Source organism: Mesoplodon mirus (genome assembly GCF_964341445.2).
Source record: "Mesoplodon mirus genome assembly, chromosome: 4".
NCBI classification, from domain to species: Eukaryota; Metazoa; Chordata; class Mammalia; order Artiodactyla; family Ziphiidae; genus Mesoplodon; species Mesoplodon mirus.
Window position 1 is genome coordinate 20,326,182 of NC_138979.1, and position 15,881 is coordinate 20,342,062.

Below are 15,881 nucleotides of genomic sequence, written 5' to 3' on the forward strand. Positions count from 1 at the left end.
CAGACACAAATATGTGTATGTCAGCAAACACGGTTTTTCAGAGTTGGCCTGGAACCCTCGCCTGCACTGGCCGCCCACCCCTTGCCCAGGCTGGGCCAGGTGCCTCTTTGCTTACCCCACAGTAATGTGTGTGGGACTGTAACACTGCATCCTTTTGTGCGTCTTGCCTTCTGAACTTCACAAGGACAGGAAAATCTCTGTAGCTCCACACTTGATGCAATGCCTGGCACATATTAGGGGCCCCTCCCGAAATGTGATGACTGAATCCGTGGATTTAATGGTTGAGCAGTGAAGGCACCCTCTGTGTGCTTCCCCCTCCTTGGGAGGGGCTGCATTCCTGACCTCTGCAGTGGGGTGTGGCCCGTGATGAGTCCAGTCGGTGATGTGGCGGAGTGATGTCAGCCACTTTCAGACAAGACCCTCCAGATGTCTCTTCCTTCCCTGCTCGGGGCCCCTGGAGACCAAGTGTTCCTGACTTTGTAGCCATGTGACAAGGAGGGATGCCTGGCCCACAAAGTGACTTTGAGTAAAGAAACTTTTGTTAAGCCACTGAGATCATGGGGTTTATTTGTTACAACAGCACAGCCTGATCTATCCTGACTAATACAATGAGGAAATGGAGACGTGGGAGGTGACTCGGGCCGGGTTGAGTAGCCTGTTAGTGGCAGGGCTGGGCCAAGCGCCATTTTCATTTTCACTATACATACTGTTCCCACCGCCTGCAAGGCATTTCTCCCCTCCCAAACGCTTTTTCAGAAATAGTGTGAATCTGAGGTGGGTTTTGTTCAAAGTCCTGTTTCAGAGGATGACTGGTTGGGACCCACTCACAGTGAGGCCCCCAGAGGCAGCCACCAGCCCAACAGGCATGCCCACCAGGCCTGCTTGTTCATTAGAGGATCAACCTGTATGGCTGGTATCTGGGCTTCAGTCTCCATTGTCATTAGCCTGGCTGATGTTTCACCTGAAGCATCTGTCCCCGGCCTGTGATTTACCACTTCCCTCTGAATTATCTGGACAGATCTGGTACTTGGATGGAGAGAGAACCAGCTTTAAAAGTGGCTTTCTCAGGGCATAGAACTTGGGCCCTGTATTGGGAAAAACCTCATTTCTTTCGTCCTATGTTCCCCCCTTTACTTGCACACTGCTACCACACTCAGCACTTCTGAAACCAGATGTGGCAGGGGGGTTCCCCCACCAGACAGTTCTCTGTGACACCAGCTGGGTGTCCTGCAATTTAACTCAATTCTGACACTGTCTGCCTGGAGAGGTTGTCAGATCCCACAGGGTAAGGGCTCAGTCCCATGAGACGCCCCTCTCCTCTATAGATGCCAATCAGAAGTAGTAGGTCCCCAGGTTACCCACGACTTCTGTCTGATTTGGCTACAAACTGGAGATTCCCATGACCTCTTCCCCCTTGGATTAGATTATTTGCTAGAACAGCTCACAGAACTCAGGGGAACACTTACTCTACCAGTTTATTTTATGATAAAGGATACAGATGAACAGTCTGATAAGGAGACACGGAGGGTGAGGTCTGGGAGGGTCCCGAGCGCAGGAGCTTCTGTCCCTGTGGAGTTGGGGTGTGTCACCCTCCCAGTATGTGGTTGTGCTCATCTGCTTGGAAACTCACCAGCCGCCCAGTGGGATTTTGTGGAGGCTTCTCACGTAGGCATGATCGATTATTAACTCCAGCCCCTCTCCGCTCCCTGGCGAATGGGGGGTAGCGGGTTGCAGGGCGGGGCTGGAAATTCCAAGCTTCTAATCATGGCTGTGTCCTTCTGGTGACCGGCCCCATCCAGGCACCCACCCAGAGCTACCTCATTGGAACAAAGGACACTGCCGTCACCCAGGACATCCCAAGCGTTTTAGGAACTCTGTGCCAGGAATTGGGGGCAGAAACCAATATATATATTTCTTCTTATCTCACAGTCCCTGAAAGCCAAGCAGAAGAAACAGGGCTCTCCGTTGTTAGCTGGAGAGGCGTTAGCTTCCACAAACATTTATTTATTTATTTATTTATACAACTTTGTTGGAGTATAATTGCTTCACAATGGTGTGTTAGTTTCTGCTTTATAACAAAGTGAATCAGTTATACATATACATATGTTCCCATATCCCTTCCCTCTTGCGTCTCCCTCCCTCCCTCCCTATCCCACCCCTCCAGGCGGTAACAAAGCACCGATCTGATCTCCCTGTGCTATGCGGCTGCTTCCCACTAGCTATCTATTTTACGTTTGGTAATGTATATATGTCCATGCCTCTCTCTCACTTTGTCCCAGCTTACCCTTCCCCCTCCCCATATCCTCAAGTCCATTCTCAAGTAGGTCTGTATCTTTATTCCTGTTTTACCCCTAGGTTCTTCATGACATTTTTTTTTCTTAAATTCCATATATATGTGTTAGCGTACGGTATTTGTCTTTCTCTTTCTGACTTACTTCACTCTGTATGACAGACTCTAGGTCCATCCATCTCATTACAAATAGCTCAATTTCATTTCTTTTTATGGCTGAGCAATATTCCATTGTATATATGTGCCACATCTTCTTTATCCATTCATCCAATGATGGACACTTAGGTTGTTTCCATCTCCAGGCTATTGTAAATAGAGCTGCAATGAACATTTTGGTACATGACTCTTTTTGAATTATGGTTTTCTCAGGGTATATGCCCAGTAGTGGGATTGCTGGGTCATATGGTAGTTCTATTTGTAGTTTTTTAAGGAACCTCCATACTGTTCTCCATAGTGGCTGTACCAATTCACATTCCCACCAGCAGTGCAAGAGCACAAACATTTATTAAGTGTGGATTGTGTGTCAGGCATTAGGCTATTTAGATAGTAGAGTGAGTGTGTATAATATAACATTTATAGTATAATAGAATATGTTTAGTATTAGTATGGTATTATTACGGCATAGCATCCTATGTATAGTATAGTATAGATAGTGTAGTAGTATACGTGCTCTAGAGGAGAGTATTAGCATAGCAGAGCATAGTACTCTTTTTGTCTTGTTCCTCCTGTGAGGGCTTGGCAATTTCCTCTTTCTCTGATTGCAAAGCAGGATTCTGGAACCATCTGGTTGAAGACAGAGCCCTGAGTGGCTGGGATGATGTGAGGGCTGAGAGTGATCCTGCCTGGTGATGACAGCGCCTTCACATTCCTCGGCCCTACCCATCCTCCTTGTTAGGCATTCCGCCCATGCCTTGTGCTTACCTCTCTCCCAAGTACCGTCCTTGGCTTTGTGTGGTTTCTGTCTCCTCAGGAGCAGGGTGTGTGTTGTGCTTTGTTTCTGTGCGGTTGTGTCCCCAGTGCCTGGAACGGTGCCCTGTGTTTGTTGAATGACTGCTAGACCACAAGGCCATATGGGTAGGGACTGCCTCCCCTGCTCTGAGGCCCCGCCTCACACGACATTCCATCCCAGTCACTGTGGATGGAGACCCACAGCCCCTCACGGTGCCCTCCCCGCCTAACTGCTTTAGTCCCAAGTTGCCTCTGGGTCTTTGCACCGGCAGTACCCTGGGCCTAGAACACTGCTCCCCTTGTAGTCCCGTGAGCCCTGCGTGCCCTTCAAGTCTCCGCTTGGCCACCTTCCCTGACCGCTGCCCTCTCCTCTGTCCCTGGCCCCCGGATTTCCACTTTACAACATTGCCTTCTTGCAGTTACCTTGCTTACTTGTCTGTCTCCTCCCTGGACTGCCAGCTGGGGAAGATGGCACCAGGTGTGCCCTGCTCACAGCTGTCTCCTCAGCCCCTGGGACAGCATGTAGTAGGTGCTCAAATACTCGTAGGGTGAATCAGTGGATGGTGATCACGACCAACATGTGACTACTTGATACTCTCAAGGGAGACCCCAAAGCCACGTGGCAAGGATGCAGGAAGTGTGGCCTGGCCCGGCCCCTTGTCTAGGTGAGGGTTCCTGTGGATCATCTCTCTCGTGGTCGCCCTGGGCAGGGCCAAGAGAGTGACCCAAGTCTACTATTCTTTCTGTCTCTCTCTGTCTCTGTCTCTCTCCCTCAAACAGGATTACCTGCTTTCTAAAATTTAAAAGTAACATATACTCATTGGAAGACTTCAGAGCTCCTCCGGTCTTTTAATGTTCAAAAACCTGTTCAGTGTGAGAGCTGTTAACTGAACACCCACCATGTGCCAGATGCCACACTAGGCACTGGGGATGGTCCCTACCCTCCAGGATATCACAGTCCAGCACCTCTTCTGCATCTCTGCTCACTCCCCCATCTGTGCACCTTAGAAGATGGAGCCTGTTTTCTGTTTACTAGCCCAGGCCTCTGAATCACATGGAAGCCTTGTTCAAACCGGACTCCTGGGTCCCACCTCCAGAGTTCCTCGTTCAGTAGATCTGAGGTGACTCTGCTAATTTGCCTTTCTAACATATTTCCTGGTGATGTTGATTCTGCCAGTCAGGGGACCACACTTTTAGAACCACTGCCCTAGACTATACTGCTTTTACAGTTTTTGGACGTTTTGCACACCCATTATCTCACTTAGTCTTTCAAAATCTCTCACCCGAGCACCTTAAGTGCATACAGCTGGTGAGAGCTGAAGTCAAATCGTAAGCCCAGGTCTTCCTATGGAACGCTGCCCTCACTTAGAGGTACCAGGTGGCATCCGAAGATCCCCACCGCCTTAGGAGTCCTGAGAAGGTGGTGATGGGTCTGGCTGGAGGAAGCAGGGGTTGAGTTTGCAGGGGAAGGCCCCAGGAGGACATTTCTGGGAGGGAGAGAGGGTCTACCATTCCATTCTGGAAGGAGACTGACTGGGAGCAATATGGGCTGAGAGCTGCTTGAGGAAGAGCTACTGGGTCCATCCACCTAGAACATGGAGGAGGGTGGAGGTGATGCTGCAGAGGAAGGGGGGCCACCCTGGGAGCCTCCTGACCTGAGGCAGGTTTAATTGGGGCCTGGATCATTCCACCTGCCTTGTGGAGGCTTCTCTGGAAGCTCTGGCTGGCGAGGCAGCCACTGCCCTCCTTGGAGACTGGCTGGGAGTGTGCTGGGCAGGTCGGAAAGTCCGAGAGCCCAGTCAGCCCAGCAACTCAGAAAAAGCACTTCCTCCTCGGCAGCCTTGTGGCAGCCAAGGGGCCCTGGCAGCACAATCCCCCAGTATTCCCTGGAGCCTTTCGCACGCTGGGCTGGGCTGGGCACTTCCTCCTCTGGGAGGAGGCCCCGGGGTGCGGTCGGGGAGTCCAGCTCTGAGAGGAGCTCTGCTGGGAGAGGAGAGAAGACGTGGAAAAGTGTGAACTTGGATGGGGAGTCCTCCCATGTGTATCTAAGCAGGAAGCCAGACCTACCCAGCCCTGGAGAAGGAAAATAAACTGGAGACCTATTTTTAGAAAGTGGCAAAACCCTGTTTCTCAATAGGCAGTGGAATTAAAATCTAAAACTCGCTCTTTTACTGAAGTAACCACTGGACTGCATGTAGGAATGGGACCATAGTGAATGGTAGATTCTGAACCAGGCTGTGAGGCCAGGACCTGCTCACCCCTCCATGCTGCTGGGCTTGATCAGAGCCATTCTGGAAGCTCTATAGGAATTCCCGTTCTGCCTTTGTCGTGGTGGTTTTGATGGTGATGATGGTGATGATGATGATGATGATGATAGTGATGGTGATGGTGATGATGATGATAGCGATAGTGATGGTGATGATGATGGTAGTGATGGTGATGATGATGATAGTGATGATGATGGTGATGGTGGTGATGATGATAGTGATGATGGTGATGACGATAGTGATGGTGATAGTGATGGTGATGATTGTGATGATGATGATGATGGTGATGGTGATGATGGTGATGATGATGATGATGATGATAGTGATGGTGATGGTGATGATGATGATAGCGATAGTGATGGTGATGATGATGGTAGTGATGATGGTGATGACGATAGTGATGGTGATAGTGATGGTGATGATTGTGATGATGATGATGATGGTGATGGTGATGGTGATGATGGTGGTGTGTGGTACTTAACATATGTGGTCTCATTCACTCCTTACAACAACCCTATGAGGTGATTACGGTTCACCCTATTTTCTCCGATGAAGAAAGTGAGGCTCAGAGAGGGAGGTTAAGTCTTACAGCAATTGCAGGGCTGGGTCAGGTCAGGATAATGACAAAGCCTGCTCTATGTGAACCCGTCATGAAATCTCAGAATTGAAAGGAGTGCCGCTGAGTGCAGTTCTGGTCGCTTTCCTCTGCAGGGCACGTGCCCCGTGTCTGCACACCTCCGCGGAGGTGGGCGCTCATGCTTCTGTGAACCAACCACTCTTTCCGTTTTCAGTCGGCTCTTAATGCTATGAATTCCCTATGTTGAGTGGAAATCTCTCGTGGTGTGATCTCTGTGGCCACACAGAACTATCTACTGTGACAGCTCTTAGCTTCTGGGGTCACTCTCACGGGCTCTCTAGTCTCCTCTATTTGCGGGTTTGACACACTCAGCCCTGTCAGCTGTCTCTGCCCCTTGTAAAACATGGCCGGAGTCAGTGTGGAATCTGAATGGTACACTTAGAGCAAAATATACCTTTGAAGGTGGATCTGATTTCTAGAAACAGCCAATGGTCTTTAGGAATCAAGACTCTGTGAGGTGGATGATTGAGATGAGAAAAACTTTTGGTTTAAAAGATCGAATTGAGCAATTATAAAATCTGGCCCAAACTGTCACTGAAAGGATTCATTCCTAGAAAAAATTTACAAAAAAATAAACAATAGCAACATTATTAGATGAAGTGTAGATCCTCCCAAGGCAAGGAGACGCTCAATTCTCTGAGAGCAGGCACATCCCAGTAAAATGTAGACAAAAACTTCAAGAATGCCATTTGCAAGTATTGGCAGAAGTGCCATAACGTATGACACGATTGGAGAGAGACCACCCGTTCGCGCTGCAGCTGTGTCCCAACTGCAGTGTGGCTGGGAATTTACGGTGGTGAAATAGTCCAACCCCAGCGGCACCGAGGCTTCCCCACTCAAGCTGGTGGCCTCTTGCGGGGGCGAGGCCAAGGCCGGTGTGGGCAGCCGCCCTGCCCAGAGCCCCGTGGAGCCAGGTCCTGGACTCTCCCTGAAGCCTGGTTGCCTTTCCAGTAACAAGCATGACTTCAAAGGACTGCCAGGGAGCAGATGGGCGGTTTCACCGGTGAACTCACTCAGCCGCGTGCGTGGGAGTCTTGCGCCCGGGGGTGTTGGAAACCACCCCTGGCAATTCTGGGCTCCAGAACCAAGTCCCGAGGGAGGGAGAAGGAGGATGGATGCAGCCGAAGGACCAGCTTTGAACTTGATCCCCCAAGGCAGAGGTCACACGTGGTGATTCAAGGCACCCCTGCCCGGCTGGCAGGGAGGCCGGGAGGCCCAGGGACGCCACCTGCCTTACTTTCCTCCTTCCAGTCCCGCGCAGCCCACTGGCATGCTCTTTCCACCACGCCTGACTTCCAAACAACACAGGCTTTACCTATCTCTCCTCTCATCCCCAGAGACAAGCCCCGGCCCTATGGGCTGAAACGTAATGAGAGTACAAATCAGGATGAGCATCGTGAGAGCCGGGCACACGAGGGCAGGCCAGGGAGTGAGGGGAGAAGCGCTGAAGGAGCGAAAGAGGACGGTGTTCCGGAGAAGGGAAGGTGGGGGCTGGGCGTGTGGACGGCGTTGGCCGGCACAGCTGGGGTGGCTTCACAGAAGGTGCGGGAAGCAGGGGGTTTGCAGCCCACACAACTGGGGCGGCCCCCGTGGCCCCCATGAGGCCCTTGTGAAGGGGAGAGGGGCCCGTGGTCACGAGGACTAAGTGATGATATTTAGCCCGTCCCACAGCGTCTGTCACATTCAGTACCACTTGGGACACCTCCTAAGCTTCACAAAAAAAGAAAACGAGTTTCAGGTAACTCGTTTCACATTTATAAGCACGTTCATTCAGTTCATTTGGCCATTAAGATGGCATTGACAAAACAAAGAGCTTTACAGAGTTTCACAAACACATGGACAGTGTGCTAGGAAGAGCACAGTCACGTGTGGCCTGAGCTCTGGGTTTGGAAACCAAGCCCAGGGAAGGTGAGGCACCTCGGCTGCTACCGCGTTACCTGCGTGGACAGTCCTCCCTGCACCTTCCTGCTGTTTGAACTTGTCTTCACAAGACAGGTTATTTCCCCCAAATTCAAATGCTTAGACACTGAATAAATGGTCCAGGAAACGGTTGCACAGTAGAACTAGTTAGAAGCCGAAGAAACGCTTGTAGCACAGCCATCACGGCAACTTGTCAGGGATGTGGTTCCATGAGGAATTATGTAATATCTTTAAAGGTCACAGAGGCCCGAAAGCATCTTTAGTAACAAGGGCAAGCCTCTTAGGCATGTCCCAATACTCAAAGGGAGCCTAGCCGCACAAAAGCGTCGGAGTATGCCAAGGGCAGAAGCCAGCCAGCCACTGAGAAGCCCTCGGGCACACATGTGCTCAGAGCTGCCAGCTCCCTGGACACATGGAGTCCCTGTTGACTCAGCCCCACCCCTTGAAGGCATTTCCAGAACTTAGGTTACTACTGCCCTTGGCAGCTCTGCTTCACGCACAAATACTCAGAGGTTGAAGTTTACGAAATGTGACCTGTTTATCAATGACTAAGTTCCATTAACCTCAGCTTCCAAATGTGAATTCTTACCTCTGGCCCTGGTCGGGCCATCACAATGGCCGCCTTTACTGGGGGTGGGCAGTGGGGCAGATGTGGGGGGAGCATCACAGAATCCTGAGCCTAAGCCACCAAGCTAGGGGCTCCCACACCCAGAAAGTAAACCTGGGGGCTCCTCAAAACGAGGATGGGTTTACAAAACGTTCCCTGAACTTCAGAAGTCCTGCTCAGCTGGGGAAAGAGCTGGCCTCAAGGACCCTGAAGAAGCAGTGAGAATCAGCAACGCCTACCCTGAACTCAACCAGGAGACAGGGCGGCTTCCTAGACCCTAGTGTGCCCCCCAAAGCAGGAGGGCTGGTGGGGGCCTATGGCAGACAGATCCAGGGGGTTGCCAAGGAATCAGGAGGCAGAGGGCATCCCAGGATCGCAGGATTCCCTGGGCACCCCCTGCTCCTTAGGGCGATTTATGGTTCTCCCCACCTAGGTCAGAGAATACTGGGTTTGTCTGGCGTTCAGGCTCTTCAGGTTATTTCTGGAAACGACCACGTTACCCCTCTCTTACCTTGTTGAATAGGACGTTCATGCAGTTTAGAGGATAAGACACGAGGCTGAAGTACATCATTAAGAGCCAGGTTTATACCTGGTGGGGCAGCCTCACTGGGCTCCGGGGGTCATCCGTGTCCCCGCTAGAAGGACAATAAGCAGGAGCGAGAGGGAGCCTGCTGGTGATGGCAGTGACTGGCATTTCTGAAGTCTTACAAATTTGGAATGTGTAGCAAAGAGTTTTATTATATTTTTTTGAGTCAAGAGACATTTTAGAAGGACTGCAACCATCACTCACAAAGGTTTTTATGCTGAAAAGAGCGGGATGGGAGGTGCCCTTTGGCCATCATCCTGTCGCCCAGCCTTTTCTTATGCAAACAGGTGGATTTGTTCCCCAACAGCATTTTTTTCTTCTAGAGAAGAGGGTGCTTCTGGCCGGGGAGGGCCAGCAGGCGCCGGACAGGACGTGGTCAACAAGCAGGAGGCACGGGGCGCTCCCTGGCAGGGTCCAAGCAGGGCTCTGACTTTCCCAGGCCTTGGCAGCTGACAGCCCTGCCTTCTCTTTTCTCAGATATTGAAAGTGGGGCCTGTCCAGCGAGTAGATTAGGAAAGGATATGGGAACTTGTTCCCCATACTTTGAAGCAGGGAAAAAGAGCCTTGTTGTGAAGAGAAGAAACAAAACCTGTTTGGTGACTTGTCATTTCAATGAAAACACAAACCTCTCACAGGTGAGCATTCCCCACGCGCCTGCCCTTCCTCCTGGATCACAGGTGGGGGGAAGAAAACGCCGAAAAACTACCTCTGTTCCTTCAGAGGACGTGGTGACTTGGTGACAAACGTTTCAGAAAAAGTTTCTTGATAAGAGTAAATTGTTTTCATATTTATCTTGTTTTTCTCTCTTCATTCCTCTTGAATAAACAGAAAGAACTGATTTCTTAGATCATCTGCATAAAAAACATAACCATCAAATCCTCTGAAAGGTCAAATTCCTCACAGCCAGAGCTGTGGGAATTCAGTAAAAAAAAGAATACCATTCTTTGTATTTTTCTTTTCCATTATGGTTTATTACAGGATATTGAATATAGTTCCCTGTGCTGTACAGTAGGATCTTGGTGTTTATCCATTCCGTATATACTAGTTTGCATCTGCTAATTGCAAACTCCCAATCCATCCCTCCCCTACCCCACCTCCCCCCGGGCAACCACAAATCTGTTCTCTGTGTCTGTGAGTCTGTTTCTATTTCATAGATGAATTCATTTGTTTCATATTTTAGATTCCACATATAAGTGATATCATATGGTATATGTCTTTGTCTGACTTACTTCACTTAGTATCATAATCTCTAGGTCCATCCATGTTGCTGCAAATGGCATTATTTCAGAGAATACAGTTCTGATTTTTTTTTTTTTTTTTTTTTTTACAAATAAAAAGGTCAGTCAGTCCTCAGGGTTCCATAAGGCCTGACTTATCAACTCCATGAAGCTTTTCGCGAAAACTTGTTTCAGATGGGGAGCCTACACTGGGAGCTACCCATCAGGAACTCTGAGTAAAGAATCCTGTATTTTTGAAGTCAGGGGGTGGGGGGAAGAGAGCAAGAACACAGCTCTGGGGGAGCCCTCTGTGTCTTGAGAGACTCTTGAGAGACTCAGAGACGCTGGAGGGACACCCGCACCTCTGCCTTTTCTCCCCCACAAGCCTTATAAGAGGAGAATGACCCTGGGGAGAGAAAAGCGAAGATCAACATTTCTACCAATTTTGTGAAGATAAGCACGCACGCTAGCCAAATAGAGTAGGAGGAGGAGGAGGGCACTGGACCAGACTCTGTTACCCTGGTAACTGCAGGGCATTACCCTTTGCAGATGAGACTGTGGTTTGGCCATTTGAACATACCTGCCTAAAAGCAGAGGAGAATTTTTTTTCCTGATTTTAAGTATTAAGGTAAAGAGTTTCATCTTTATCTTAATGGAGACTAAAATGGACTGATTTACAAGCATCACTTGAAAAAAAAAAAACCAAACTGAGCATTTAAGATTCATCTTTCCTTTTCGTTACAAGTTTGCTTTGAAATATGGTCCTTAAGATTCCCTTGAAGATGACCCTTTAAGAACGTCCTATCACAGAGCTATTGCAAGGAAACAAATGCCCCTCAGAAAACGAATTGTTTTTGTTAAGGTGATATATACGAATATAGGTTAGTTCATTAGCAGCTATAATTTGAACCTTGTACAAAATATATGGCTTTAATTACTAGGGTTTTGGGCACAAGAAATGGCCAGAGTAACAGTCAGTATAATTATGAATCAGTAGGTAGAAAAGATTATGAATAAACAGAAGGATATAACCATTTAAAAGAAAATACCTGAGAATAAGTATAAAATGCAAAAACAAAGTTGCTTATACTTAAGATAGATCTCTAGATTTATTTTTCAAAAATGCCATTATGAGAACAGATATTCTAACATATAGTCAAGTTCACCTTAATCACAACGAAGTCATAGGATAAGGAAAAAAGAAAGAATCCTCAAATATAAGGGATATTTAAAATGTTAGCCATATCAAGACCCTCTTTTTTTTTTTTTTTTTTTTTTTTTTTTTTTGCGGTACGCGGGCCTCCCACCGCTGTGGCCTCTCCCGTTGCGGAGCACAGGCTCTGGACGCACAGGCCCAGCGGCCATGGCTCACGGGCCCAGCCACTCCGCGGCATGTGGGATTTTCCCGGACCGGGGCACGAACCCATGTCCCCTGCATCGGCAGACGGACTCTCAACCACTGCGCCACCAGGAAAGCCCGACCCTCTATTTTTAAACACTGTGTAACATGGCATCTCGCTATATAAAAAGGAAATAACAGGGCCCAAGAATCCTTTAAACAAATCCAACATAAACAGGAGTAAAATAAAGACTATTTTTAAGAACCTGTAAAATCAAAGCACCTATTTAAATTAAGACCATCAAGAATCTATGAGAGGGGCTTCCCTGGTGGCGCAGTGGTTGAGAGTCCGCCTGCCGATGCGGGGGACGCAGGTTCGTGCCCCAGTCCGGGAGGATCCCGCGTGCCGCGGAGCGGCTGGGCCCGTGAGCCATGGCCGCTGGGCCTGCGCGTCCGGAGCCTGTGCTCCGCAACGGGAGAGGCCACAGCAGTGAGAGGCCCACGTACCACAAAAAAAAAAAAAAAAAAAAAGAATCTATGAGATTATTTCAGGAGGACAAGGCCTGGGCGAGACACTAAATACTGTCGTTCTAAGGAAAACATTACAATCATTTTATGTAACTTACAAGGCAAATTAATACTATGAAAATCGTCCTTCACAGCACATTTAGAAGTTTGAGTTTAAATAATACTCAACAGGAAAGAAACAGATTCTGTGACAGTGGCTGAGACATACAACAAAAGGGTGTGACTTTCAAGTGTGGTCCTTCCGGGTCTATTTTAAGAGGTTTTAGACTCCAGCCTGAAATAGTTTTGATAATAATGCTTGTGGCTACAACTCAGCATGTAAGACATTGTCTGGGACAAAACCAGTTCTTTTCATGCTGTGTAACTTAGTTCGCTGTTTTTTCCCTTTTAAATTAATCCTGAGATCTTGCTCACAGAACATGGGGGATGTTAAGAATCTTTTGTTTCCTTCTGTTTACCAGCCACCTTGGAACATGCAAAACTAAAATTAGGTGATAAATGAAAATTAGGTGATAAATGACATCTTTAAAAGCATACTTCACTAACAAAGGAACTCTCTTGCTTAGTTGGAAGCTTATTTGGACTATTACTTTAATTGGAAACAGAACACGTCCAGGAAAAAGCACTTTGGTTCACCGAAAAGTTATGGAGATGTGTCCTTAAAAGACTTCCTTATTAGGAAGTAACAATTCCTATGTCATTATCTCAATACTGAGATGGCTTGTGTATCAAAAGAATAGGAAGTGCTTGCATCCTGTAGTTATGTAATAGGGTTTTAAGAAGTTTATATATATGTAATAATGAATGTGTGTGTGCAAACCATCTATATCTGTATATAACATATATGTACCTATAAACATATTATGTACATGTATATACACAGTACACGCTCATATATGTATCTCCCAGTAACACAGACTCTGTAGTCTGATGAGACTTACTTTCTTAAAACTACCACCTTTTCCAAACTCAACCTTTCCATTCCACTCCCGTAACTCAACGTTACAGTAAATCATACTCTAAAGGCTTCAATTTTCAATTAAAAAAAAACCTGGGAAAACCAAATTAGACCAAGAAACAAAGGCATATTTAGGCTAACATACTGTCTTTCACCTTTCAAAAACAAACAAAAAACCAAAACAGTATTTTAAGACACTATGAAAATTGAACAAGCACTTCTTTATTTTCTTGGAAAGGAGGGGATGGTCCCTTTCTTAGAGAAACGAGTATGAGAGATCTAAACTGGCTTTCGTATCATGCACTTCGGATAAATGGTTAGATTAGAGACGCAATAACAGAAAATTCAGACCCAATCCCCCTCCTCCTAGATCCAAAAAACATATGATATGGCATTTACAAATCACTGAAACCTGTAGGTGTTCAAGGTTATTCTCCGAGCTCTTGGAAACGGGAAGATGTGGTGAGGGATGCTCTCGTTTGTAAGGATGTTTCAGCTCGGATGCGGGCCAGAGCGGGGCAGACAGTCGGCTGACTCCAGGGCCCCCATTGCTGGTCCTCCACGGGGTCCCGCAGTCCGGGCTTTGCTACTGTGCTGTGCGCATGCGCACATCCATGTTCGGCCACAGGTAGCTGGTCACCCTAACTCCCCCAGCGCCGCCCACTGTCCGTCACAAGTTCTCCTTCAGGAGGCCGAGCTTCCGCAGGGCCTCCCGACGGGCCTCCTCCGTGGAGCCCCGGCCCGAGAACTGGACAGTGATGCCCTGGGGTCTGAACCCCACAGCCCGGGGGAGCGAGCCCGACCGCTTCCTGGCGTCCTGGCCGCAGTCCGGCTGTCGGGGTGCAAGTTTGCTGGGGAGGGCCGGGTCCGGACGGAAGGTGACCGTCTTCCCTGTAGAGACAAAGGGCCCGGGATGGCTCTTGAGGATGTCGTGGAGGCTCTGGAAGCCATTGGCCATCGGCAGGGGCTGTTCCGTCTGCACGCCTCTGGACTGCTGACCACCGTGCACCCCTGCCCGCACGGGAACAGCCTCCCGGGCCGGGCCCGGCTGGCTCTGCTCCGGGGAGACGCTTCTCCTCTGCTCGGCGGGCTCGCTCCTCTGGGCCCGGTCCTCCATCTCCCCCACGGAGAGGAAGGAGACCCCATTGATGTTGGCCAGGACCTGGGCTTTGCGCTCCTGCACGTTGACCGCGGCCTTGGAGATGGTCTTATTGAAGTCCTTCCCCGCGCTGTTGGTCACGCTGATGTTGCTCGGGAAGCGGTGGATCTTGGGCGCCGGCTGTGCGGCGTGTCTGTGCCACAGCGAGTGGTCTCCGTGTCGAGGGGCCACGTTAGTCAGCGTCCTCCATCCTGCAGGCCTGCCCTCTTTGGACGGGGATGTGGGCGAGAGCCCTTCGTTCCCTGCCAGCTTCTCAGACATCTTCTGGGCGATGACGAGCGGAGTGGGGACCGAGCGGGCCAGTTTGGGGTGCTCTGCTGGAGGAGGAGGGGGCTCTCTCCCGGGGTGGGCCGGGGCTGCTGCGGGGACAGGGTGGGGAGACGGCAGGGGAAGGGCCTCAGGACCTGGGGGGTCTGGCGGGGGAGACTTCTCAGCATCCTCTTTCCTGAGGACAGGGGTGTCTTCCTTACCAACAGCGCCAGCCCCTGAAAAGTAGCAAGGATCCTCATAAGCTACCACCATATGCAGAAATAAATGCGTCATGTTTCCTTTTCACTGAATTTACAAAGGTCTCAAAGGGATTCAATACCAATTTCAACAGTACCTCTTGTAAGCTAAACTCCCTCTACCCTATCCCCTGGACTAGTGAAAGAAAACATAGTATATGATTCTCATAATCACCTGACGAGAAAGAATGAATTAGCAGTGGTGAAAGATGTGCAAGCCAGAAACAGTACCTGGGAAGTATATGGTAAAAGCAAGTTTCTAAGGAGCCATCATCCTGAGACATGTAACAGGAGGAAACAACAGCTTACCTTACGGGGGATTTTACAGAGGGGAAATGGAGGCTGGGAAGTTTGTGGTACCCACCAACTCTCCCTCAGGTCTTTCTAGATGAAGGATAATTGGATGTGTCACTTTCCTCTAGAAACAGAAATGTTTCCTGACAGCCTCCAGTAGAGTTTAATACACCAACCTATGATTCTTTACTATATCCTAACATACATGATCACAGATCACCTAACACTTTTCTGCACTAGTATTTATACACCCGTGTCTGCTGCAAAATTGGGAGCTATGTATTATATTTATCTTTGTATTCTCAGAATCTCACACAATGCCTGCCACAGAGTGGGCACTTAAAGTTGTTATGAAAACATCATGTTAGAGAATTGATGGGCAAGCGGCTTACTTTCAAAAAAATGTTTTCCTTGGCACAATTATATGATCTGACATTTTTAAGGGATCAGTGGTTCAAATTAATTTTAGGAACTAAACTTCAAAGAAGAAGTGATAAAAAGGGGAAGTTAATATTAAGTATCTTCTTTGAAGAGATGGCTGCAAACTCAGCCCCATATTTGGAACATATAACCAATAGTACATGAAATTCTGTGTAATACACAGCCTTGCTTACAAAAAATAAAG

At 48.7% G+C, this 15,881-nt stretch overlaps 1 protein-coding gene across 1 annotated transcript in view; it reads right to left on the reverse strand.

Annotated features, from left to right (window-relative positions):
- Positions 1-13,497: 13,497 nt before the first annotated feature.
- Positions 13,498-15,881, reverse strand: part of PROSER2 (proline and serine rich 2) — a 41,177-nt gene continuing 38,793 nt past the window's right edge. Inside the window, exon 4 of the mRNA XM_082617709.1 lies at positions 13,498-14,941. Within this exon, the coding sequence (XP_082473835.1) occupies positions 13,968-14,941 (974 nt within the window). The 3' untranslated portion in view covers positions 13,498-13,967. The remainder of the gene's footprint in view (positions 14,942-15,881) is intronic.